Genomic DNA, 27,483 nt, shown 5'->3' with positions numbered 1-27,483 from the left:
TAATGGCCTCAATCAGGACTGCCACTAGGAATTTTGGGACCCCGCACTGGCAAAATTTTCGGGGCCCCCTTGAGACTCTGCCCAGGCTCCATCCCAGCCCCTCCTCAACCCCTCGAACCCTCCACAGTTCCACCACCCTCTCTTGGAAAAACTCCATTTCTGCACCACGTCCTCACCAATCACACATTAACAGTGCCCATCACCAGATCACATACATAACCAGAAGCTTTTGTTTTGGCCAAGAGATTTTTTTCAATCTGCCACCACGACAAGGTCGACCTTTTTGGCTGAGCCCTACTCTACTCTATCCTATTAATCATTTGTTAAAATATCCAATACATTTTAGCAATATTTTTATTTACTTTTCAATGTTTAAAATGACCAATAATACCACAATAATACCACATGCAAGGGATAAATACCACCGCATTATGACCAGACAACATATTACCACCACAGTGACCAAACAATAGCATATACAAGGAAAAAACACCACCACACCATGACCAGATCACATATTACCACTACAATAAACGAATAATACCACATACAAGGAATAAATGCCACTGTACCATGACCAGACAGCATATTACCACCAAATAGCACATACAAGGAACAAATACAGTCACACCATGGCCGGACCACATATTACCATCACATAGTGTCCGAATACTACAATACTGATCATTAATAAAAAAAACAAAACAATACTAATATCACCATGAGTGCAATGAGTGCCATTATACACAGAAGATCTGTACTTAGTATGCAGTTTCCATGTACAGGTAATACAGTGATCAGTGACATTATACACAGGTGCTCTGTATATGTCATTCTACAGGTAATACAGTGATCACTGGTGACATTGTACACAGGACCTCTGTATAAAGTATACAGTGTATAGTGTCAGTGTACAGGTAACATACTGACTCACCAGTGATGTCTCTAGGTGAAGTTCTTCATCTTCACTTTTCATCTTCATCCAGCACAGACTGCCATCACTTCTTCCAGCCAGGGCTCGTCTCTGCAGGAAATAACACAGTTACCTAGAGCACCGCTTGCAGAGCATATAACTTTTTTTTTACCACCTTCTACACTACACCTGATGAAGAAAAAAAAGTGACATAGTGTCGCTCTGCACAGTAACAGGACCTCCCATTGAAAACAGTATCCTCAAAAAAGAAAATACATCACTGCAGTAATAATATCCCTTAATTAGCCCCTTGGGTAATAATAGCCCGCATACTGGCCCCCTTGTGTCTCATTCCTGGCTCCATCCATATGTTCTCCCATCCTGCCCTCATGAGTATCCATTCTCCCCATGTGATGTCCCATCCTGCCCCCTCTTTCTCCATCCTGCCCCATCCGTCTCCATCATCCTGCCACATCCGTCTCCATCATCCTACCCCAACCGTCTCCATGATCCTGCCCCATGATCCTGCACCATGTGTCTCCATCCTGCCCCATGATCCTGCCTTATCTGTCTTCATCCTGCCCCATCTGTCTATCCTGCCCCATAATCCTGCCCCCTCTGTTTTCATCCTGCCCCATGATCATGCCCCATCTATCTCCATCCTGGCCCATGATTCTGTCCCATCTGTCTCCATCCTGCCCCATGATCCTGCACCGTGTCTCCATCCTGGCTCATGATCCTGCGCCATGTGTCTTCATCCTGCCCCATCTATCTCCATCCTGTCCCATCTGTCTCCATACCTCCCTGTCTCCATCCTGCCCATGATCCTGCACCATGTGTCTGCATCCTGCACCATATCTCCATCCTGCCCCATAATACTGCACCATGTGTCTCGATCCTGCCCCATGTTCCTGCCCCACCTGTCACATCCCTCCCCATGATCCTGCACTATGTGTTTCCATCCCATCCTGCCCCATAATCCTGCATCATGTGTCTCCATCCTGCCCCATGATCCTGCCCCATCTGTCTCCATCCTTCTGCATGATCCAGCACCATCTGTCTCCATCCTGCCCATGATCCTGCACGATCTGTCTCTATCCTGCCCCATGTCTCCATCCTGCACCATGTGTATCCATCGTGCCCCATCTGTCTCCATCCTTCCCCATGATCCGGCACCATCTGTCTCCATTCTGCCCATGATCCTGCACCATGTGTCTCCATCCTGCACCATGTCACGTGGTGCAGGATCATGAGGCAGGAAGGCGACAGATGGGGCAGGATGGAGATACATGTTCCATGTGGCTCCATCCTGCCGCCCAAACATATTGTGGCTTGCCGCTTTCAATAAATTAAAAAAAGGAAAACTTTCTCCTTATTTGGCCACATTCCAGCGGTGATGTCCCCTCCAGGCATTTCAAGCACGTACTCGCTGGCGAATAACAATGACATCATACGCCGGCAATGTGCACACTGACGTCAGCTGCAGGTCTCCTATTGGCTGGGGGCTTTTAACTATTGCTGTACGGGCCCGCATGACAATAAAGTCGCAGGGTCAGATACTGCATCAGCAGAATCCTGCCGCTAGGGCCCGGTGAGCAGAAGAGATGGGGCCCAATGCCGGCCCCCTCTGCTCAGCTTGCCCCATACGCCAGTCAGAGCAGTAATGCCCTGATGGTGGCCCTGGCCTCAATACCTGGTAGCAACTGATTAGTGTGGTTGCCAGTTGTAAGACTCCTACCAATCTGTTGCTGATAAACTATTCTAGGGATAGGTCATTAATATCTTAGTTCTGGAGACACCTTTACCACTTTGGATGCTGCAGTAAATTCCAACTGTGGCATCTAATCGGTTAGACAGAATAATACATTGTTATACAGAGGTTTTCCAGTTTATTGTAACAGTGAACAAAATCACATACTCAAGTGAACTAGATAGACTAAAAAAGTTAGAAAAATATTCAAACTGTAAATCTAATATATAAAGCTGAATGTGTGTATGTGTGTATGTATGTCCGGGATTGGCATCTGCACCGTCGCAGCTACAGCCACAAAATTTTGCACAGTCACACGTCTGGACCCCGAGAGCGTCATAGGCTATGTTGTGAGGTGAAATTTTAACCCCGCGCGTTCCAATTCACCAAACAATTTTGCCCCTATCTACATAATGGGGACAAAAGTGAAAGGAAAAGTGTTGGAGGCGTCGCAGTTACAGAAACAAAATTTTGCACAGTCACAAGTCTGGACCCTGAGAGCGTCATAGGCTACGTTGTGAGGTGAAATTTTAACCCTGCGCTTTCCAATTCACCAAACAATTTTGCCCCTATCTACATAATGGGGAAAAAAGTGAAAGGAAAAGTGTTGGAAGCGTCGCAGCTACAGAAACAAAATTTTGCACAGTCACACGTCTGGACCCTGAGAGCGTCATAGGCTACGTTGTGAGGTGAAATTTTAACCCCGCGCTTTCCAATTCACCAAACAATTTTGCCCCTATCTACATAATGGGGAAAAAAGTGAAAGGAAAAGTGTTGGAGGCGTCGCAGCTACAGAAACAAAATTTTGCACAGTCACACGTCTGGACCCTGAGAGCGTCATAGGCTACGTTGTGAGGTGAAATTTTAACTCCGCGCTTTCCAATTCACCAAACAATTTTTCCCCTATCTACATAATGGGGAAAAGTGAAAGGAAAAGTGTTGGAGGCAAATTGACAGCTGCCAGATGTGAACAAGGGGGACTTAAAGAATGAGAGCGATGGCGCAAAAGAGTATATACCGATCAGTTGCTAAGGTGGGGCCCCGACATGAGATACTCACCACACATGGGGATATGAACAGACACACAAAATGCGCCACACACTACCACGTGCTTGAACACATATACCACCCTCAGCACACATTTCACCACACATACACCAACCTCGCCACATAAAAGTCGAAACACAAAAGTCGCCGCTCAAAACTCGCCACGCGCAAAACTCGCCACATGGAAAAACTAGGCTCCCACAAAACTCGCCACAAGTGCAAAACTCACCTCATGGAAAACTCGCCACACGCAAAACTTGCACACGTGGAAAAATTGCCACATGCACAAAATTTGCAACACATGCAAAAGTTGCCTCACACAAAACTTGCACATACTCAAAAGGCACCAGACATAAAACTCACCACGCGCAAAACTCGCCATGCGCAAAACTTGCTGCACACAACTTGCTACACTAACCTGTTACATGCAACTCGACACACAAAAAGTTGCTACACGCATGTTGCCACACAAAACTCATCTCACAAAAGTCGCTACATGCATGTCGCCACACACAACTCAACACACACAACTTGACAAACGAAACTCGCCCTAAAACACACACAAGTCTAGTATTAGCCTTCAAAAATAAAAATCTGATTAATAAGCAGACAAACTACAAGAGCAACAAATGTACCATATAGGAAATACAGCAGCTGTCAGTCACATGACCTGTCTATTATGTGTATGTGTGAGCTAATATATACTGCCAGGGGGAGGGCTTCCTGTTGGCTGGGGATTTATCAGGCTGCCAATTTATCTTACAAATACTGAGGTAAAAATACTGAGCAAATAACGTGTTAACGAGGTCTAATACAGGAGATCACACAGGTGTATACTATATACAGGGGAGATGACACACAGATATATACTATATACAGAAGAGATAACACACAGGTATATACTATATAGAGGAGGAGATGACATACAGGTACATACTATATACAGGAGGAGATGACATACAGGTATATACTATATACAGGAGGAGATGACACACAGGTATATACTATATACAGGAGCAGATTACCTACAGGTATATACTATATACAGGAGGAGATGACATACAGGTATATGCTATATATAGAAGATGACATACAGGTATATACTATATACAGGAGGAGATGACACACAGATATATACTATATACAGGGGAGATGACACACAGGTATATACTATATACAGGAGGAGATTACATACAGGTGTATACTATATATAGAAGGAGATGACATACAGGTATATACTATATATAGGAGGAGATGACATACAGGTATATACTATATATAGGAGGAGATGACATACAGGTATATACTATATATAGGAGGAGATGACATACAGGTATATACTATATACAGGGGAGATGACACACAGCAGATATATACTATATACTATATACAGGAGATGACATACAGGTGTATACTATATATAAGGGAGATGACAAACATGTATATACTGAGGTGAAAATGAGAGGTGTGAGGTGAAAATGAAAAGGTGTGAGTGCAAAATGAGAGGAGTGAGGGAAAATAGTGTAGTGATCGGAAAATGACAGATGTGAGGTCGAAATGACAAGTGTTAGGGGGGAATGAGAGGAGTGAGGGAGAAAATGAGAGGTGTGAGGGAGAAAATGAGAGATGTGAGGGGGAAAATGAGAGGCGTGATGGGAAAATAAGAGAAGTGACGTGCTATAACTAACCACAGATATTTACTATGCCCAGGCAACGCCGGGCCCTTCAGCTAGTAAATAATATATATAAACATTTATATATTATAGCTGTATCTGTAAAAATCCACATAGCACTCTCATATAAAAATACAAATTCCAGATGTTCATGTATTTTTTTCACCTTGTCTCTCTTTAAAAATGGAATAAAAAAAAAAATAGTGCAAAATCACTTAACCTGCAGAAAAACAAGCCCTTCACACAATTCCGTCAAAAGAAAAAGTTATGCATCGCAGATAGTGGCAACACAATCCAAAGTTTTCTTTTGCTGAAACATTTTATGCGACTTCTCCATCTGTCTGTGACTTTCACAGTATTTGTTTCAGGGTGAAGGTCTGAACAATATTATTATAGAGACATATGTGAGGGGTGATGAGTGGTGTAAAGAGGAGATTCCTACAGACAACTGCCCAGGTGAGAGGTTTATTTATTCCCCATCTGATGAGGGATTTTGTTTACTTTTGGACTTTGTGAGCCATTACCTTCTAATATATAAAGTCACTCCCGTACTAAAAGAATGCAGAAAATTGAGTCCCCAATCACAAAGGTAGGAGGTCCGTGCTCTAAACATCAGGAATACAGATACCTGAAGGAAAAGTACTAGATGCTAAATCATCACTAGTACATAATAAACCTTATGGCAAGAGTGAAAGACAAGTATCATCTTCTGACGAGCAGGTATCAGCATTGTATATAATTCCGGAATTTGTGCTAAATGTAGAGGTAGCGGTGAACAATAGTTGCAGGATGTAACGGTCAACAAAAAAGCACAATAAGCTTAATAGTATTAGATACTATTACTCCGCAGAACTAAAGCTACTTTCACACTGGCGTTTTTTTTAATACGTCGCAATGCGTAGTTTAGGGGAAAAAACGCATCCTGCAAAGTTGTTTGCAGGATGCGTTTTTGCCCCATAGAGTTACATTACCGACGCATTGCCACGTATTGACACACGTCGCAACCGTCTTGCGACGGTTGCGCCGTGTTGTGGCGGACCGCCGGGAGCAAAAAACGTTAAATGTAATGTTTTTTGCAGCTGACGGACCGCTTTTTCCGACCGCGCATGCGCGGCCGGAACTCCGCCCCCACCTCCCCGCACCTCACAATAGGGCAGCAGATGCGCCGGAGAAATGCATCCGCTGCACCCGTTGTGCGGCACAACAAACGCTAGCGTCGGAATCTCGGCCCGACGCAATGCAACGGGCCGAATCCGACGCTAGTGTGAAAGTAGCCTTAGTGTACTAGCGCTTTCCGGTATCTTTTCAAAATAAGTGTACAGATGAGTAACAGCGCTATTTCTCAACATTGTATAACTTGTATCCTGCATTTTTTGTCAATTTTCCACTTTTTCACGAGGCACTAATTTTCAGCTGTCCCTGAAGTAGAAGATACAGACTAGTTGTTATGACGTCTCCCATACTTTAAACATGCAGACATGAAGGATTCCAGCTCTCGTGTCTCTATGTGACACTTGTTCAGAGCAGTAGCATTGAGAACATTATACAGCAGGACTGAGCAGTGTAGCTGTGAATGCAGCACTGGGTTGAGGCAAAACACTAAGTTGAAGCCGCAGCATAAATGACATTATACAGCAGTACTGAGCAATGTGAGTGGGTTTCCAGATCTGGGATAAGCTAAAATACTTGCTACATGTTGGGTGATGTGCCACTCCTTCCATTCTCCTGTCCCCATAGACTTCAATATGCTCTGTAACCTGTTATTTAGTTCTCTGATTGGCTCTTCTAGCTTTCTCCTGGCTAGGTCTTCTGCTCACTAGGCAGCATACCGTCACGTGAGGTGCAATCCATGTAACCGCACCCAATGTGACAACAAGGTGTTCAATTAATTTAAAACCTGCCCAGAAGATAGAAGAGATAGTGAGAGGATCAAAAGTGAAGGTATGGAGAGAGCTGAGGTGAGCCAAGTATGAGATTTCTACTACAACCTCTTCCCAGAGAATTTAATTGACATCAAATTTCCCTGTTGAAATGAGCAAATCTGAAATATTTATAAAATAACACCTAAAGAAAACCTTAGTGCACCAATGAAGTGATAGACTAACCGATAATTAAACAATATACTTCATAGAGGACTGTTTTGATACACCATCTCTTTGAAACAGTCAAATATATTTTAAAAGAGAGCCACTATAGTGTCTCCTCTTACTCACACCAGACCATAAACGGAAGGATTAAAGGGTAGCAGGAGGGACAAATGGACTGGATAAGAGAAATTGAATTTTTGGACCTCACCATACGCAAGGAAGTTGACAGCCATCTAAGCATACGCACCTACGGGAAGCCAACTGCTACCAACAGTCTCTTGAAATGGACCAGTCACCACCCTTCAGCCCTCAGGAACAGCATACCCAAAGGGCAATTCCTCCACATTAGGAGAAACTGTACCCACACGAGTGAGTTCAGGACAAAGGCACAGGACCTCCGTAGGAGATTCCTAGATAGAGGTTATCCCAACCTGTCATTGAACAATCCTACTCCCACGCTATTGGTAGGAATAGGCGATCCCTCCTCATGGAACAGGGGCCCAGACAGAGGAACCCGGAAACAACAGCAACCAATGACATGAGGGTCATAGGTACATATGACATCCAAATGGACAGGGTATATAACATACTTAAGAAACATTAGAATGTCTTGCTGGCAAGCCCAAGTCTTAGCAGACTTGTTCCACCAACACCTAGAGTGACCTACTGGAGGGGTAGTGTTGTGAATTCTGCTTTTGGGTTCCCCCCAGTGGTTGTAGGTGGGAATGCAGTTGTCTCTGAGTCGCATTTCTGGCCAGGTGTTTCTGCTGATTGCAGTTCTGACTGGGATATTTAGGTGTGCAGGATTCATTAGTCCTTGCCTCTTGTCAATGTTTCTTGGGAAGTGTTGGATCACTTTCTGGCTTCTCCTGCTTAGCTGCCAATTCAGCAAAGATAAGTGTCTGTTTCTTTTTCTGTGGCACACATGGAGTGTGCTTATATTCTGTGCTATTCATTTGTTTTTCTCTTGTCCAGCTTAGGCTGTGTCGAGGTGTCTAGGTTTTGTTAGGCACACCCCACGGCTACTTCTAGTTGCGGTGTTAAGATCAAGGTTTGCGGTCAGTATAGTTACCACCTACTCCAGTGAAAGTTTTCATGCTGCTCCAAGGTCACCTGATCATAACAGGGTAGAGCTATAGGGGACAGACTGACGCATAGCCTGTATTCCACCGACAACAGGCACATGGCTAGACAGGAAAATATGTGGATCATACAGATGTAGAAATTGCTGCAACTGTAAATGGATGACTCCCTGTAAGACCTTCACCAGTTCAGCGTCTGGGAAGGTTTTCTCGATAAGGGACTTTAGTAGCTGTAAATCATCGGGCCTAGCATATAAGGCAACCTACACCTTCCCCCTCAACTACATCAGGAAGACCACAAGAGAACTGAGGAGACAGGTGGGTAAACATCTGGGGGACATCCGGAACAAAAGGGATACTGGGATAGCAAGATACATAACATGGCCGTCTCAATGATATTTCCGTCTGTATAGTGGAGCTTATCAAATCATCAATTAGAAGGGGGATCTGGATAGAAGAATTCTTTAGAAGGAAGCCAAGTGGACCTTCAGGATCCAATCCTTGAGCCCCGTGGGGCTCAACAAACAGATCCTTTATACGTGTTTCCTGTAAACAGTGTACCTCTTTGATGCCCTCCCCCCAATAAGTCACGGGTTTGACTGGTTTGTTTGAGGCTGGCATGCATCACTTTATGTGATATCTCTATCATGAGTTTTTATCCATATCCCATTTTGTCTTTGTCATTGATATCGGGTTGTAGGAAACCCCCGGCCCCATCCACATATTCCACCTTCATATATTAATCTATTGTACATCAGTTACTCTACTGCTCTCTCCTATACCAGAGTGTGCTGCAAAATGTATTTTCTAGACTACAGTGTGACCTTTTTATTCCACTGTTCATGGTCTGATATCCCAGCCAGGGACATAGTGCAGCACGGTGGCTCAGTGGTTAACAGCCTTGCAGGGCTAGAGTCCTGGGTTCAAATCCCATCAAGGACAACATCTGTAAGGAGTTTGTATGTTCTCCCCGTGTTTGCCTGGGTTTCCTCCGGGTACTGCGGTTTCCTCCCACATTCCAAAGACATACTGATGGGGAATTTAGATTGTGAGCCCCATCGGGAATAGCGATAATAATGTGTGCAAACTGTAAAGTGCTGCGGTATATGTTAGCGCTATATAAAAATAAAGATTATTATTATAGCGCCACATCCTATTCACATTTGCAGTCTATGTTGCGCTTGCACACCTTTATGGATCAAGGTGATCTTCCGCTCTGCTCTGACATTCCAAAGCACTCGTACTTCCAGTAATTGGTGGAAGAAAAAATCCTTGGCCATGTGCACTGAGCATCTATGCTCCAACCTGGAACGCAAACGCTTCTGGTATCCAGCAGATGCATTACACCGGGACCTGATTAAAATACCGCCACATCAAGCTTTTACCCGGTGCTTTGGATAGACAAACCGGAGGGAGAGGTATGAGCTGCCACACATTGGGAATACCGGGGGATCACCAGCATGGGGGCTCTATAAAGATATTATTAGGGTATGGGAGGGGTTTTATTGAATAAACCAACCTTCTTCACATTTAACCAACCAATAGTCTTTGATTTGGGTGGTGTGCATGGGACCTATCATCCCACATGGTGGGTGGTTACCCAATCTATGTGGCCATATTTAAGAGCACATTCTGTTTGGCCCAGGTACACTGCCATGGGCTTCTGATCATCCTTCAGCATCTATACCTCTTATGAGCATACTGTAACCTCCTGATGAACCACCTAAGCAGAAACGCGTCGAGTCAGAGGCATAGAAGCATTTTATACCAACATGCATCAGAATAAGTAATATCTATCTTTACCTACCATGTGATCCCCAGCATCCCTTCTCCATTTTTAGCCTAGTTGTTTATTGTCTGGTCTAGGCTCCCTGTATATACAGCTCTTGCAAAAATTAAGAGACCACTGCAAAATTGTCAGTTTGTCTGATTTTTCTCTTTATAGGTATACTTTTTGAGTAAAATACAAATTTTTCTCTATAAACTACTGCCAATATGTCTCTGAAGTTCCAAGCAATAAATTTTGTATATATTTTCTGAAAATGAGAAATGGTCAAAATAGCAAAAAAATGCATTGCTTGCAGACCTCAAGTAATGCAAAAAAAAAAAAACAAGTTCATAATTATTTAGAAACAACAATACTAATGTTTTACCTTAGGAAGAGTTCAGTATCAATATTTTGTGGAATAACCATGATTTTTAATCACAGCTTTCATGCGTCTTGGCATGCTTTCCACCAGTCTTTCACACTGCTTTTGGGTGACCTTATGACACTCCTGGTACAAAAATGTAAGCAGTTCTTTGATGGCTTGTGATTATCCATCTTCCTCTTGATTACATTCCAGAGGTTTTCAGTGGGGTTCAGGTATGGAGGTTGGGCTGGCCATGATAGGGATTTGATGTGGTGGTCCTCCATCCACACCTTGATTGACATAGCTGTGTGGCATGGCACATTGTCCTACAGGAAAAAACAGTCCTCAGAGTTGGGGAACATTGCCTGAACAGAAGGAATTGAGCCCTTCTTTTCCTCACTCAAGACTTTTCTTTTCAACTTCTTTGGCATGGTTAAAAGTTATTTTTTAATTCCTATTACTTTTGGAATATTACTCTCACTTGTTTTGCCATCCAGCTTGTCCTATTACAATAGGATTGTGAACACCACAGCAGTGTTTTTTTTATACTTTCCTTTGTTAAATAAGATTTGGTTCAGGTGATCACTAGTGATGAGCGAAGATACTCGTTACTCAAGATTTCTCGAGCATGCTCGGGGGTCCTCCGAGTATTTTTTAGTGCTCGGAGATTTAGTTTTTTCTTGTCGCAGCTGATTTACATCTGTTAGCCAGCATAAGTACATGTGGGGATTCCCTAGCAACCAGTCAACCCCCACATGTACTTATGCTGGCTAACAGATGTAAATCATTCAGCTGTGGCAAGAAAAACTAAATCTCCGAGCACTAAAAAATACTCGGAGGACCCCTGAGCATGCTCGAAAAATCTCGAGTAACGAGTATATTTGCTCATCACTAGTGATCACCTAATCAGATGCACATTAAGTAGAATGAGGTGTTCTCTGGTTGGAATTGAACTGACACTGGAATGGAATGGTTGTCAGACATGTAGAGAAGCTGATTTTTATAAAACTGTGCAGTGGTCTCTTAATTTTTGCCAGAGCTGTATATCAGGACAGAGCTTGAAGGGTAAGTGACGGACAGCCACTGTGATGCGGGGGCGCCAAACATCGTATTTTAGGGTGCCAACCTCTGCTGGCAGGTAGAGATGATAGTGGACATGTATGGCTTCCTAGGGCATGTGTTGTTTTACATGAGATTTTTTCCATTTGAGCTTATCCAGCCCGTTTGTCCCTCCTGCTACCCTTTAATCTTTCCACTTATGGTCTGGTGTGAGTAGGAGGAGACATTATAGTGGCTGTCATTTAGAATATATTTGACTGTTTCAAAGAGATGGTGTTTCAAAACAGTCATCTATGAAGTACATTGTTTAATTATTGGTTAGTCTATCACGTTATTTGTGCACTAAGGTTTTCTTTAGGTGGTGTTTTATAAATATTTCTAATGAACATACTTTTTAAGGGTTATATGTTCACACTTAGCAATCCCTTATTATTTATACCTACCTGTTATGAAGGCAATCCAGTGACACAGTGTGCCAGCGATCAGAGCACATACAGTGATCTGACAATAACCCAAAAACAATAGAACGAGCTCTGAGACGTGGAATCTCTGTAGACCGCAATACCTGAACCTATCCTAAACACAACTAAAGGTGGCTGTGGATTGCGCCTGACGCTACCTATGCAACTCGGCAGAGCCTGAGAAACTGACTAGCCTGAAGATAGAAAAACAAGCCTGGCTTGCCTCAGAGAAATACCCCAAAGGAAAAGGCAGCCCCCCACATATAATGACTGTGAGTAAGATGAAAAGACAAAACGTAGGGATGAAATAGATTCAGCAAAGTGAGGCCCGATATTCTAGATAGAGCGAGGATAGCAAAGAGAACTTTGCAGTCTACAAAAAACCCTAAAGCAAAAAACCACGCAAAGGGGGCAAAAAGACCCACCGTGCCGAACTAACGGCACGGCGGTACACCCTTTGCATCTCAGAGCTTCCAGCAAAACAAAAAGACAAGCTGGACAGAAAATATAGCAACAAAAAGCAAGAAGCACTTATCTAAGCAGAGCAGCAGGCCACAGGAAAGATCCAGAAGCTCAGATCCAACACTGGAACATTGACAAGGAGCAAGGAAAACAGAATCAGGTGGAGTTAAATAACGAAGCAGCTAACAAGCTCACCAGAACACCTGAGGGAGGAAGCTCAGAAGCTGCAGTACCACTTGTGACCACAGGAGTGAATTCAGCCACAGAATTCACAACAGTACCCCCCCCTTGAGGAGGGGTCACCGAACCCTCACCAGAGCCCCCAGGCCGACCAGGATGAGCCACATGAAAGGCACGAACAAGATCGGGAGCATGGACATCAGAGGCAAAAACCCAGGAATTATCTTCCTGAGCATAACCCTTCCATTTAACCAGATACTGGAGTTTCCGTCTAGAAACACGAGAATCCAAAATTTTCTCCACAATATACTCCAATTCCCCCTCCACCAAAACCGGGGCAGGAGGCTCAACAGATGGAACCATAGGTGCCACGTATCTCCGCAACAACGACCTATGGAATACATTATGTATGGAAAAGGAGTCTGGGAGGGTCAGACGAAAAGACACAGGATTGAGAACCTCAGAAATCTTATACGGACCAATAAAACGAGGTTTAAATTTAGGAGAGGAAACCTTCATAGGAATATGACGAGAAGATAACCAAACCAGATCCCCAACACGAAGTCGGGGACCCACACGGCGTCTGCGATTAGCGAAAAGCTGAGCCTTCTCCTGGGACAAGGTCAAATTGTCCACTACCTGAGTCCAGATCTGCTGCAACCTGTCCACCACAGAATCCACACCAGGACAGTCCGAAGACTCAACCTGTCCTGAAGAGAAACGAGGATGGAACCCAGAATTGCAGAAAAATGGAGAAACCAAGGTAGCCGAGCTGGCCCGATTATTAAGGGCGAACTCAGCCAACGGTAAAAAGGACACCCAATCATCCTGGTCTGCAGAAACAAAACATCTCAGATATGTTTCCAAGGTCTGATTGGTTCGTTCGGTCTGGCCATTAGTCTGAGGATGGAAAGCCGAGGAAAAAGACAGGTCAATGCCCATCCTACCACAAAAGGCTCGCCAAAACCTTTAAACAAACTGGGAACCTCTGTCAGAAACAATATTCTCAGGAATGCCATGCAAACAAACCACATGCTGGAAGAACAAAGGCACCAAATCAGAGGAGGAAGGCAATTTAACCAAGGGCACCAGATGGACCATTTTAGAAAAGCGATCACAGACCACCCAAATGACTGACATCTTTTGAGAAACGGGAAGGTCAGAAATGAAATCCATCGAAATATGTGTCCAAGGCCTCTTTGGGACCGGCAAGGGCAAAAGCAACCCACTAGCACGAGAACAGCAGGGCTTAGCCCTAGCACAAATCCCACAGGACTGCACAAAAGTACGTACATCCCGTGACAGAGATGGCCACCAGAAGGATCTAGCCACTAACTCTCTGGTACCAAAGATTCCAGGATGACCAGCCAACACCGAACAATGAAGTTCAGAGATAAGTTTATTAGTCCACCTATCAGGGACGAACAGTTTCTCCGCTGGACAACGATCAGGTTTATTCGCCTGAAATTTTTGCAGCACCCTCCGCAAATCAGGGGAGATAGCAGACACAATAACACCTTCCTTGAGCATACCCGTCGGCTCAGATAACCCCGGGGAGTCGGGCACAAAACTCCTAGACAGAGCATCCGCCTTCACATTTTTAGAGCCCGGAAGGTACGAAATCACAAAGTCGAAGCGGGCAAAAAATAACGACCAACGGGCCTGTCTAGGATTCAAGCGCTTGGCAGACTCGAGATAAGTCAAGTTCTTATGATCAGTCAATACCACCACGCGATGCTTAGCTCCTTCAAGCCAATGACGCCACTCCTCGAATGCCCACTTCATGGCCAACAACTCTCGGTTGCCCACATCATAATTACGCTCAGCGGCCGAAAACTTCCTGGAAAAGAAAGCACATGGTTTCATCACTGAGCAACCAGAACCTCTCTGTGACAAAACCGCCCCTGCACCAATCTCAGAAGCATCAACCTCGACCTGGAACGGAAGAGAAACATCTGGCTGACACAACACAGGGGCAGAACAAAAACGACGCTTCAACTCCCGAAAAGCCTCCACAGCAGCAGAAGACCAATTAACCAAATCAGCACCCTTCTTGGTCAAATCGGTCAATGGTTTGGCAATACTAGAAAAATTACAGATGAAGCGACGATAAAAATTAGCAAAGCCCAGGAACTTTTGCAGACTTTTCAGAGATGTCGGCTGAGTCCAATCCTGGATGGCTTGGACCTTAACCGGATCCATCTCGATAGTAGAAGGGGAAAAGATGAACCCCAAAAATGAAACTTTCTGCACACCAAAGAGACACTTTGATCCCTTCACAAACAAAGAATTAGCACGCAGGACCTGAAAAACCATTCTGACCTGCTTCACATGAGACTCCCAATCATCCGAGAAGATCAAAATGTCATCCAAGTAAACAATGAGGAATTTATCCAGATACTCACGGAAGATGTCATGCATAAAAGACTGAAACACAGATGGAGCATTGGCAAGTCCGAACGGCATCACTAGATACTCAAAATGACCCTCGGGCGTATTAAATGCAGTTTTCCATTCATCTCCTTGCCTGATTCTCACCAGATTATACGCACCACGAAGATCTATCTTAGTGAACCAACTGGCCCCCTTAATCCGAGCAAACAAGTCAGATAACAATGGCAAGGGATACTGAAATTTAACAGTGATCTTATTCAGAAGGCGGTAATCAATACACGGTCTCAGCGAACCATCCTTCTTGGCTACAAAAAAGAACCCTGCTCCCAGTGGTGATGACGATGGGCAAATATGTCCCTTCTCCAGGGATTCCTTCACATAACTGCGCATAGCGGCGTGTTCAGGCACGGATAAATTAAATAATCGACCTTTAGGGAATTTACTACCAGGAATCAAATTGATAGCACTATCACAATCCCTATGCGGAGGTAGGGCATCGGACTTGGGCTCCTCAAATACATCCTGATAATCAGACAAGAACTCTGGGACCTCAGAAGGAGTGGATGACGAAATTGACAAAAATGGAACATCACCATGTACCCCCTGACAACCCCAGCTGGACACCGACATAGAGTTCCAATCCAATACTGGATTATGGGTTTGCAGCCATGGCAACCCCAACACGACCACATCATGCAGATTATGTAGCACCAGAAAGCGAATAACTTCCTGATGTGCAGGAGCCATGCACATGGTCAGCTGGGCCCAGTACTGAGGTTTATTCTTGGCCAAAGGTGTAGCATCAATTCCTCTCAACGGAATAGGACACCGCAAAGGCTCCAAGAAAAACCCACAACGTTTAGCATAATCCAAATCCATCAGATTCAGGGCAGCGCCTGAATCCACAAACGCCATGACAGAATACGATGACAAAGAGCATATCAAGGTAACGGACAGAAGGAATTTGGACTGTACAGTACCAATGGTGGCAGACCTAGCGAACCGCTTAGTGCGCTTAGGACAATCAGAAATAGCATGAGTGGAATCACCACAGTAGAAACACAGCCCATTCAGACGTCTGTGTTCTTGCCGTTCAACTCTGGTCATAGTCCTATCGCACTGCATAGGCTCAGGTTTAATCTCAGGCAATACCGCCAAATGGCGCACAGATTTACGCTCGCGCAAGCGTCGACCGATCTGAATGGCCAAAGACATAGACTCATTCAAACCAGCAGGCATAGGAAAACCCACCATGACATCCTTAAGAGCCTCAGAGAGACCCTTTCTGAACAAAGCTGCCAGCGCAGATTCATTCCACTGAGTGAGTACTGACCACTTCCTAAATTTCTGACAATATACTTCTATATCATCCTGACCCTGGCACAAAGCCAGCAAATTTTTCTCAGCCTGATCCACTGAATTAGGCTCATCGTACAGTAATCCGAGCGCCAGGAAAAACGCATCGACACTACTCAATGCAGGGTCTCCTGGCGCAAGAGAAAATGCCCAGTCCTGAGGGTCGGCGCGCAAAAAAGAAATAATAATCAAAACCTGTTGAACTGGATTACCAGAAGAATGAGGTTTCAAGGCCAGAAATAGCTTACAATTATTTTTGAAGCTCAGAAACTTAGTTCTATCACCAAAAAACAAATCAGGAATAGGAATTCTTGGTTCTAGCATAGATTTCTGATCAATAGTATCTTGAATCTTTTGTACATTTATAACGAGATTATCCATTGAAGAGCACAGACCCTGAAAATCCATGTCCACAGCTGTGTCCTGAAGCACCCAAATGTCTAGGGGAAAAAAAAGACTGAACACAGAGCAGAGAAAAAAAAATGATGTCAGAACTTCTTTTTTCCCTCTATTGAGAATCATTAGTAAGGGCTCCTTGTACTGTTATGAAGGCAATCCAGTGACACAGTGTGCCAGCGATCAGAGCACATACAGTGATCTGACAATAACCCAAAAACAATAGAACGAGCTCTGAGACGTGGAATCTCTGTAGACCGCAATACCTGAACCTATCCTAAACACAACTAAAGGTGGCTGTGGATTGCGCCTGACGCTACCTATGCAACTCGGCACAGCCTGAGAAACTGACTAGCCTGAAGATAGAAAAACAAGCCTGGCTTGCCTCAGAGAAATACCCCAAAGGAAAAGGCAGCCCCCCACATATAATGACTGTGAGTAAGATGAAAAGACAAAACGTAGGGATGAAATAGATTCAGCAAAGTGAGGCCTGATATTCTAGATAGAGCGAGGATAGCAAAGAGAACTTTGCAGTCTACAAAAAACCCTAAAGCAAAAAACTACGCAAAGGGGGCAAAAAGACCCACCGTGCCGAACTAACGGCACGGCGGTACATCCTTTGCGTCTCAGAGCTTCCAGCAAAACAAAAAGACAAGCTGGACAGAAAATATAGCAACAAAAAGCAAGAAGCACTTATCTAAGCAGAGCAGCAGGCCACAGGAAAGATCCAGAAGCTCAGATCCAACACTGGAACATTGACAAGGAGCAAGGAAAACAGAATCAGGTGGAGTTAAATAACGAAGCAGCTAACGAGCTCACCAGAACACCTGAGGGAGGAAGCTCAGAAGCTGCAGTACCACTTGTGACCACAGGAGTGAATTCAGCCACAGAATTCACAACACCTACCTAGCATTGAAAAGAGCAAATCCCCTAAAATCTAATTTACGTACTGGTTAAATAATTTTATATTTTGATCAGATTATTATGGACATGGCAAAACAGATTATGTTTATCTTTTTAATGTCTATTTTTAAAAGGGGAAAGGAGAGTTTATTCGAATGTTTATTTCCTACATAGATCTGGGCTACACAGGAGTACCAACATGGCAGCCAAGGAGGCCTTCAGCAAGACCCTGACTGCCATGGCCCTGCCTTTGAGTTTCTACAGGCACAATACTTGATTTCCTAAATCTGTGGTCACGGCCTATTGCTACATTCATTATCATTGCACCTGAGAGAATGACCAGCAAAAGCTCTCATACACAATGAACCATTTTTTTTTACTTAACCAACTCCGTGAGTCTTCCTAAATAAATATTATATTACCTAAATTATTACAGCTAACTACATTTTGCTATATGATTTTTTTATGAATAATTTTTTATACAAAGTTTTATATAGAAATGGTGTAAAAATGTAACTAATTAAAAATGATTAATTGGGTTTATTCTTTGCAGATATCTATACCAGAAGTTCTGATGTTACAGCAGATGATTGTGGTATCACACAAGATACAACTGAAGAGACCGTTAATATCCCACATATACCGCCAGCCCTTCTAAATACATATATTGCAGCTTATCCTTTTATAAAGGTCCCTTATTCTGACTCATTACAGATTGTTAAGCAACAAAAAAGTCATGGCACGGAGTTTTTAAACCAAAGAACTTGCAGAAGGAAGAAGCCATTTTATTGTTCAATATGTGGTCAATGCTTTACCAAGAAATCAAATCTAGCTGACCATCAAAAAGTTCACATAGGGAAGAAACCATATTCATGTTTAGATTGTGGGAAATATTTTACGAAGAAATCAGATCTTGCTGTACATCAGAAAAGTCACGCAAGGAAAAAAACATTTTCTTGTTCAGAATGTGGGAAATGTGTTTGCCGAAAATCAGGTTTACATTTGAGAACTCACATAGGGAAGAAACCAAATTCATGTTCTGAATGTGTGAAATGTTTTACCAGAAAATCAGGTCTTGTTAGATGGCAAACAAGTCACACAGGGGCAAAGCTATTTTCATGTTCAAAATGTGGGAGATGTTTTGGTCAGAAATCAAAACTCCTTACACATAAAAGAGTTCACATAAAAGAGAAGCCATTTTCATGTTCTGTATGTCGGAAATCTTTTAACAAAAAATTGGATCTTGCTAAACATCAGAGAATTCACACAGGGAATAAAACATTTTCATGTTCAGAATGTGGGAAATGTTTTAGCCAAAATTCAAATCTTCTAACACATCAGAGAATTCACACAGGGGAAAAGCCATTTTCATGTTCTGAATGTGGAAGGTCTTTTACCCAGAATTCAAATCTTCTTACACATCAGAAAATTCACATAAAGGAAAAGCCATTTTCATGTTCAGAATGTGGAAAATGTTTTGCCAAGAAATCAAATCTTGTTACTCATCAGAGAAGTCACACAGGCGAGAAGCCATTTTTATGTTCAGAGTGTGGAAAATGTTTTAGCCAGAAATCAAATCTTGTTACACATCAGAGAATTCATGCAGGGTGGAAGCCATTCACATGTTCTGAATGTGGGAAATGTTTCAGCCAAAAATCAAATCTTGTGGCACATCAGAGAACTCACACAGCGGAGGAGCCATTCTCATGTTCTGAATGTGGGAAATGTTATTCTCAAAAATCAGATCTTGCGAAACATCGGAAGAGTCACAGAGAGAAAAAGTCATTTTTATGTACCACGTGTGGAAGTTGTTTTACACAAAAGTCGGCTCTAATTGCACATCAAAAAGCTCACATTGGAAAACATTGTTACGACCTGAACATGAGAAATGTTTTACCCACAAATAACTTCTTCTTAAACATCAAAGAACTTCCGAGGGAAAGTAGTCATTTTTTTTACTGATATATAGTACAAGAAAACATACAATTGCTGTAATCAAGTTATCTTTCAAATAATTCAGAGGAGCGGTAGCTACACCAAAAGTCAATGTCGATCCTTTAAGGAGCTCTTCCAACATGACTGGCTATAGATGCAGTGCTAGTAAGATTCCATACTCAACTGGGTTCTTTAAAAACATCTAGCTGTTCTCTCTAGCCCATTTCCACCGTGCATGAAACAAGAACCATGCTTAGAATGGAAGACCCAGCTTGGCTGCTGGGTTTCCTGACCGGAGCGAACAACATGATATGCATAGATCTGTGTATTTGTGGCCAACTTCATAGTTAACACATCTGGCATGTTATAAGTAAGAAGAAAAGTCACATGCAAGCATACAAAGGTTTCTATATTTTTGTTTTCTCAAAATAAACTTGGTGACAATACTGTCCCTATTGCTAGAGCTTTTTTTTGGAAAGAAATCTCAGCCCAAAGCTAAAAATAATACAAACAAATTTTCAGTTTATTTTGAAAGACGCCTCCTTAATGTGTTTTTTGTCTGCATGATCTCTCTCTACCATAGGTAGCTGCACTCAAGATATGTGTGTTTTTTATTTTTGTCTTTTTGTAACGTGTATCATTTAATAAAGATGTCTGATTAAACTTGTGTTTAGTGTGTGTCCAGGATAACTCCCGATCTCTCACTCTGCTTCACAGTTTGTTGGAGTCCACTTTAACCCCTTCCCGACCTTTGACGCATACGCTGCGTCATGAAAGTCGGTGCCATTCCGACCCATGACGCAGCATATGCGTCATGGAAAGATCGCGTCCCTGCAGGCCGGGTGAAAGGGTTAACTCCCATTTCACCCGATCTGCAGGGACAGGGGGAGTGGTAGTTTAGCCCAGGGGGGGTGGCTTCACCCCCTCGTGGCTACGATCGCTCTGATTGGCTGTTGAAAGTGAAACTGCCAATCAGAGCGATTTGTAATATTTCACCTAAAAACTGGTGAAATATTACAATCCAGCCATGGCCGATGCTGCAATATCATCGGCCATGGCTGGAAATACTAATGTGCACCCACCCCACCCCTCCGATCGCCCCCCCAGCCCCCCGATCTGTGGTCCGCTCCCCTCCGTCCTGTGCTCCGCTCCCCCGTCCTGTCCGCTTCCCCCGTGCACCAATCACACCCCCTGCGCTCCAATCAAACCCCCCCGCACTCCGATCCCCCCCCCGCACACAGCGACCCCCCCACCCGTGCTCCGATCCACCCCCCCCGCACAGCGATCCCTCACCCCGTGCTCCAATCCTCCCCCGTGCTCCAATCCTCCCTCCCGTGTTCCGATCCTCATCCGTGCTCCGATCCACCCCCCCGTGCTCCGACGCCCCCCCCGTGCCCTGATCTCCCCCCCCTTATACTTACCTGGCCGCCCGAGGTCCGTCCGTCTTCTTTCCTGGGCGCCGCCATCTTCCAAAATGGCGGGCGCATGCGCAGTGCGCCCGCCGAATCTGCCGGCCGGCAGATTCGTTCCAGAGTGAATTTTGATCACTGAGATAGGTTATATCTCAGTGATCAAAATAAAAAAAATAGTAAATGACCCCCCCCTTTGTCACCCCCATAGATAGGGACAATAAAAAAAATAAAGAATTTTTTTTTTTTCACTAAGGTTGGGGTAAGAACTAGGGTTAGGGTTAGGGGTAGGGTTAGGTTTAGGGTTAGGGGTAGGGTTAGGGCTAGGGTTAGGGCTAGGGGTAGGGTTAGGGTTAGGGGTAGGGGTAGGGTTAGGGCTAGGGTTAGGGTTTCGGTATGTGCACACGTATTCTGGTCCTATGCGGATTTTTCCGCAACGGATTTGAAAAATCCACAGTGCTAAACCGCTGCCGATTTATCGTGGATTTACCGCGGTTTTTCTGCGCATTTCACTGCGGTTTTACAACTGCGATTTTCTATTGGAGCAGTTGTAAAATCGCTGCGGAATCCGCACAAAGAAGTGACATGCTGCGGAATGTAAACCGCTGCGTTTCCGTGCAGTTTTTCCGCAGCATGTGTACAGCGATTTTTGGTTCCCATAGGTTCACATTGAACTGTAAACTCATGGGAAACTGCTGCGGATCCGCAGCATTTTCTGCAGCGTGTGCACATACCTTTAGAATTAGGCTATGTGCACACGGTGCGGATTTGGCTGAGGATCCGCAGCAGTGTTCCATCAGGTTTACAGTACCATGTAAACATATGGAAAACCAAATCCGCTGTGCCCATGGTGCAGAAAATACCGCGCGGGAACGCTGCGTTGTATTTTCCGCAGCATGCCAATTCTTTGTGCGGATTCCGCAGCGTTTTACACCTGTTCCTCAATAGGAATCCACAGGTGAAATCCGCACAAAAAACACTGGAAATCCACGGTAAATCCACAGGTAAAACGCAGTGCCTTTTACCCGCGGATTTTTCAAAAATGGTGCTGAAAAATCTCATACGAATCCGCAACGTTGGCACATAGCCTTAGGGTTGGGTTGGAATTAGGGTTGTGGTTAGGGTTAGGGGTGTGTTGGGGTTAGGGTTGTGGTTAGGGGTGTGTTGGGGTTAGGGTTGTGATTAGGGTTACGGCTACAGTTGGGATAAGGGTTAGGGGTGTGTTGGAGGTAGAATTGAGGGGTTTCCACTGTTTAGGCACTGCAGGGGGTCTCCAAACGCAACATGGCGCCACCATTGATTCCAGCCAATCTTGTATTCAAAAATTCAAATGGTGCTCCCTCACTTCCGAACCCCGACGTGTGCCCAAACAGTGGTTTACCCCCACATATGGGGTATCAGCGTACTCAAGACAAACTGCGCAACAATTACTGGGGTCCAATTTCTCCTGTTACCCTTGAGAAAATAAAAAATTGCTTGCTAAAACATCATTTTTGAGGAAAGAAAAATGATTTTTTATTTTCACGGCTCTGCGTTGTAAACGTCTGTGAAGCACTTGAGGGTTCAAAGTGCTCACCACATATCTAGATAAGTTCCATTGGGGGTCTAGTTTCCAAAATGGGGTCACTTGTGGGGGGTTTCTACTGTTTAGGCACACCAGGGGCTCTGCAAACGCAATGTGACGCCCGCAGACCATTCCATCAAAGTCTGCATTTCAAAAGTCACTACTTCCCTTCTGAGCCCCCACGTGTGCCCAAACAGTGGTTTACCCCCACACATGGGGTATCAGCGTACTCAGGAGAAACTGGACAACAACTTTTGTGGTCCAATTTCTCCTGTAACCCTTGGGAAAATAAAAAATTCTGGGCTAAAAAATTATTTTTGAGGAAAGAAAACGTATTTATTATTTTCACTGCTCTGTGTTATGAACTTCTGTGAAGCACTTGGGGGTTCAAAGTGCTCACCTCACATCTAGATAAGTTCCTTTCGGGGTCTAGTTTCCAAAATGGGGACACTTGTGGGGGGTTTCTACTGTTTAGCCACATCAGGGGCTCTGCAAACGCAACGTGACGCCCACAGAGCATTCCATCAAAGTCTGCATTTCAAAACGTCACTACTTCACTTCCGAGCCCCAGCATGTGCCTAAACAGTGGTTTACCCCCACATATGGGGTATCAGCGTACTCAGGAGAAACTGGACAACAACTTTTGGGGTCAAATTTCTCCTGTTACCCTTGGGAAAATAAAAAATTGCGGGCTAAAATTCATTTTTGAGAAAATAATTTTTTTTTTATTTTCATGGCTCTGCGTTATAAACTTCTGTGAAGCACTTGAGGGTTCAAAGTGCTCACTACACATCTAGATTAGTTCCTTTGGGGGTCTAGTTTCCAAAATGGGGTAATTTGTGGGGGATCTCCAATGTTTAGGCACACAGGGGCTCTCCAAACGCGACATGGTGTCCGCTAATGATTGGAGATAATTTTCCATTTAAAAAGCCAAATGGACTGCCTTCCCTTCTGAGCCCTGCCGTGCGCCCAAACAGTGGTTTACCCCCACATATCGGGTATCTGCATACTCAGGACAAACTGGACAACAACATTTGTGGTCCAATTTCTCCTATTACCATTGGCAAAATAGGAAATTCCAGGCTAAAAAATCATTTTTGAGAAAAGAAAAATTATTTTTTATTTTCATGGCTCTGCATTATAAACTTCTGTGAAGCACCTGGGGGTTTAAAGTGCTCAGTATGCATCTAGATAAGTTCCTTGGGGGGTCTAGTTTCCAAAATGGGGTCACTTGTGGGGGAGCTCCATTGCATAGGCACACAGGGGCTCTCCAAATGCGACATGGTGTCCGCTAACAATTGGAGCTAATTTTCCATTCAAAAAGTTAAAAGGCGCGCCTTCCCTTCCGAGCCCTGCCGTGTGCCCAAACAGTGGTTTACCCCCACATATGAGGTATCGGCGTACTTGGGAGAAATTGCTCAACAAATTTTAGGATCCATTTTATCCTATTGCCCATGTGAAAATGAAAAAATTGAGGCGAAAATAAATTTTTTGTGAAAAAAAAGTACTTTTTCATTTTTACGGATCAATTTGTGAAGCACCTGAGGGTTTAAAGTGCTCACAAGGCATCTAGATAAGTTCCTTGGGGGGTCCAGTTTCCAAAATGGGGTCACTTGTGGGGGAGCTCCAATGTTTAAGCACACAGGGTCTCTCCAAACGCGACATGGTGTCCGCTAACGATGGAGATAATTTTTCATTCAAAAAGTCAAATGGCGCTCCTTCCCTTCCGAGCCTTACCATGTGCCCAAACAGTGGTTTACCCCCACATGTGAAGTATCGGTGTACTCAGGAGAAATTGCCAAACAAATTTTAGGATCCATTTTATCCTGTTGTCCATGTGAAAATGAAAAAATTGAGGCTAAAAGAATTTTTTTGTGAAAAAAAAGTACATTTTCATTTTTACGGATCAATTTGTGAAGCACCTGGGGGTTTAAAGGGCTCACTCTGCATCTAGATAAGTTCCTTGGGGCGTCTAGTTTCCAAAATGGGGTCACTTGTGGGGGAGCTCCAATTTTTAGGCACACGGGGGCTCTCCAAATGTGACATGGTGTCCGCTAAAGAGTGCAGCCAATTTTTCATTCAAAAAGTCAAATGGCGCTCCTTCCCTTCCAAGCCCTGCCGTGCGCCCAAACAGTGGTTTACCCCCACATATGAGGTATCAGCGTACTCAGGACAAATTGGACAACAACTTACGTGGTTCAGTTTCTCCTTTTACCATTGGGAAAATAAAAAAATTGTTGCTGAAAAATCATTTTTGTGACTAAAAAGTTAAATGTTCATTTTTTCCTTCCATGTTGCTTCTGCTGCTGTGAAGCACCTGAAGGGTTAATAAACTTCTTGAATGTGGTTTTGTGCACCTTGAGGGGTGCAGTTTTTAGAATGGTGTCACTTTTGGGTATTTTCAGCCATATAGACCCCTCAAACTGACTTCAAATGTGAGGTGGTCCCTAAAAAAAATGGTTTTGTAAATTTCGTTGTAAAAATGAGAAGCAAAAAAAAATTTTGTTTCCAAAATTGTGCTGATGTAAAGTAGACGTGTGGGAAATTTTATTTATTAACTATTTTGTGTCACATAACTCTCTGGTTTAACAGAATAAAAATTCAAAATGTGAAAATTGCGAAATTTTCAAAATTTTCGCCAAATTTCCGTTTTTATCACAAATAAACACAGAATTTATTGACCTAAATTTACCACTAACATGAAGCCCAATATGTCACGAAAAAACAATCTCAGAACCGCTAGGATCCATTGAAGCGTTCCTGAGTTATTACCTCATGAAGGGACACTGGTCAAGGTCTTTAAGGTCAAAATAGGCTGGGTCATGAAGGGGTTAAAGATCATATTATCTGAACAGTTTTTAAGGCGTGGAATTAGCTGAACATATCCTATATTAGCAATTTTTCTAAATAATTTATCAAAAAGTTGAACATTTTTCTACATGCCATTTTTGTTGGGCATGATTAACTATGCAAGGAGGCTTATCCCCCGTAAGCCCCAGTCTTTTCTCACCTTCCCGACCAGGTCAAAATTTACAATTCTGACCAGTGTCACTTTATGTAGTAATAAATAGAGTTGAGCAAACTTGTTTGGGTTCCCTCTTATTCAGCAATCTATAGCACCTGCCAAATAAGTTGCAGAGAGAACTCGGCTTCCTGGTTCGCGCCGGCCGATCAGCTGATCGGCGCTGCAGTTGCATGTGTTGCAGCTGTATCAGTCACAGCACATGCATGGAGAGCCCAACAAATGGGCTATCCATGCATATGCTATAACTGTGACACAGCCGCGACACATGTGCCTGATCAGCCGGAGCGATCCAGGAAGCCGGGTTCCCTCTGCAGCTTATTCGGTAAGCGCTATAGCTTTCTGAATCAGAGGGAACCTGAACAAATTAGCTCAACTCTTGTAATAACTCGAGAACACTTCAACATATCCCAGTGACTCTGAGACTCTTTTTTAGGGACAAATTGTAATTACTGAATGCGGTATTTTTTGTGTTTATTTGTGAAAATATCAGGCATTTGGTAAAAATTTCACAATTTTCAAACTTTTAATTCTTTTAAACCAGGTCGTTATATCACACTCACACAAAATAGTTAATAAGTACTATTTACCACCACATGTCTATTTTACATCATCCATTTTTGAAAGATGATCTTGGTTTGTGTTAGTTAGAAGGGTTAAAGTTTATCTGCAATTTCTAATTTTTCCAACAAAATTTACAAAACCAACATTTTTAGAGGCCATATCAGATTTGAAGTGACTTTGAGGGGCCTATATAATAGAAAATACTAAAAAGTGACAACATTTTAAAATCTGCACTTCTCAAAGTGCTGAAAACCACATTAAAGTAGTTTATTAACCCTAAGGGCACTTCACAGTAATTAAATGTGGAAGAAAAAAATTAAAATGTTACCTTTTGCCACAAAAATATTGTTTTAGCCCCAACTTTTGCACTTTCACAAAGGGTGACAGGACAAGATGGACCATACGATTTGTTCAGCAATTTCTCCTGAGCACACTGATACCCCATATGTGGTAGAAACCTACTGTGTGCATGGTAGGGCTTGGAAGAGAAGGAACACCATTTGACTTTTGGAGCACAAAATTGACTGGAATAAATAGCGGACATCATGTTGTATTTACAGACCCCCTGATGTGCCTAAACAATGGACACCCCCCACAAGTGAGCCCATTTTGGAAAGTACACCCATCATTGAATTTATTTAGCGGTATGGTGAGCACCTTGAACCCACAGGCGTTCCATAGAATTTTATAGCGTTGAGCCATGGAACTGAGAAAGTACATTTTTCACTCAAAATGTTGCTTCAACCCCAAATTTTTTGTTTTCGCAAGGGTAATAGAAGAAGATTGACCATAGAATTTGTTGTGCAATTTCTCCTGAGTACACAAATATCCCAGATATGGGGGAAACCTACTGTTTGAGTGCACAACAAGGCTTTTGAAGGGAAGGAGCGACAATTGAATTCTGGAACCCAATTTTTGCTAGAATAGATTGTGGATTACATGTCACATTTGAAGAGCCCCTGACATGCCAAAACAGCAAAAAAAAAAAACACAAGTGACCCCATTTTGGGAACTACACCTCTTGAGGAATTCATCTAGGGGTGTAGTGAACATTTTTAACACTCAATCGATTCACAGACTTGTATAACATTGGG

At 43.5% G+C, this 27,483-nt stretch overlaps 1 protein-coding gene across 2 annotated transcripts in view; it reads left to right on the top strand.

The window, feature by feature from the left end:
* LOC138663723 (oocyte zinc finger protein XlCOF7.1-like) overlaps positions 1-20,493 on the top strand; it is a 50,209-nt gene extending 29,716 nt beyond the window's left edge. Inside the window, exons 6-7 of one of the 2 annotated variants that reach the window (XM_069750040.1) lie at positions 5,752-5,839; positions 18,449-20,493. In XM_069750040.1, the coding sequence (XP_069606141.1) occupies positions 5,752-5,839; positions 18,449-19,857 (1,497 nt within the window). In that variant the 3' untranslated portion in view covers positions 19,858-20,493. The remainder of the gene's footprint in view (positions 1-5,751; positions 5,840-18,448) is intronic. The other variant, XM_069750041.1, reaches the window with a different exon arrangement.
* The last annotated feature ends 6,990 nt before the right edge of the window (positions 20,494-27,483 follow it).

This window comes from Ranitomeya imitator, chromosome 2 (genome assembly GCF_032444005.1).
Source record: "Ranitomeya imitator isolate aRanImi1 chromosome 2, aRanImi1.pri, whole genome shotgun sequence".
NCBI classification, from domain to species: Eukaryota; Metazoa; Chordata; class Amphibia; order Anura; family Dendrobatidae; genus Ranitomeya; species Ranitomeya imitator.
The sequence above is the reverse complement of the archived record's forward strand: the minus strand, read 5'-3'. Positions and strand labels throughout refer to the sequence as shown.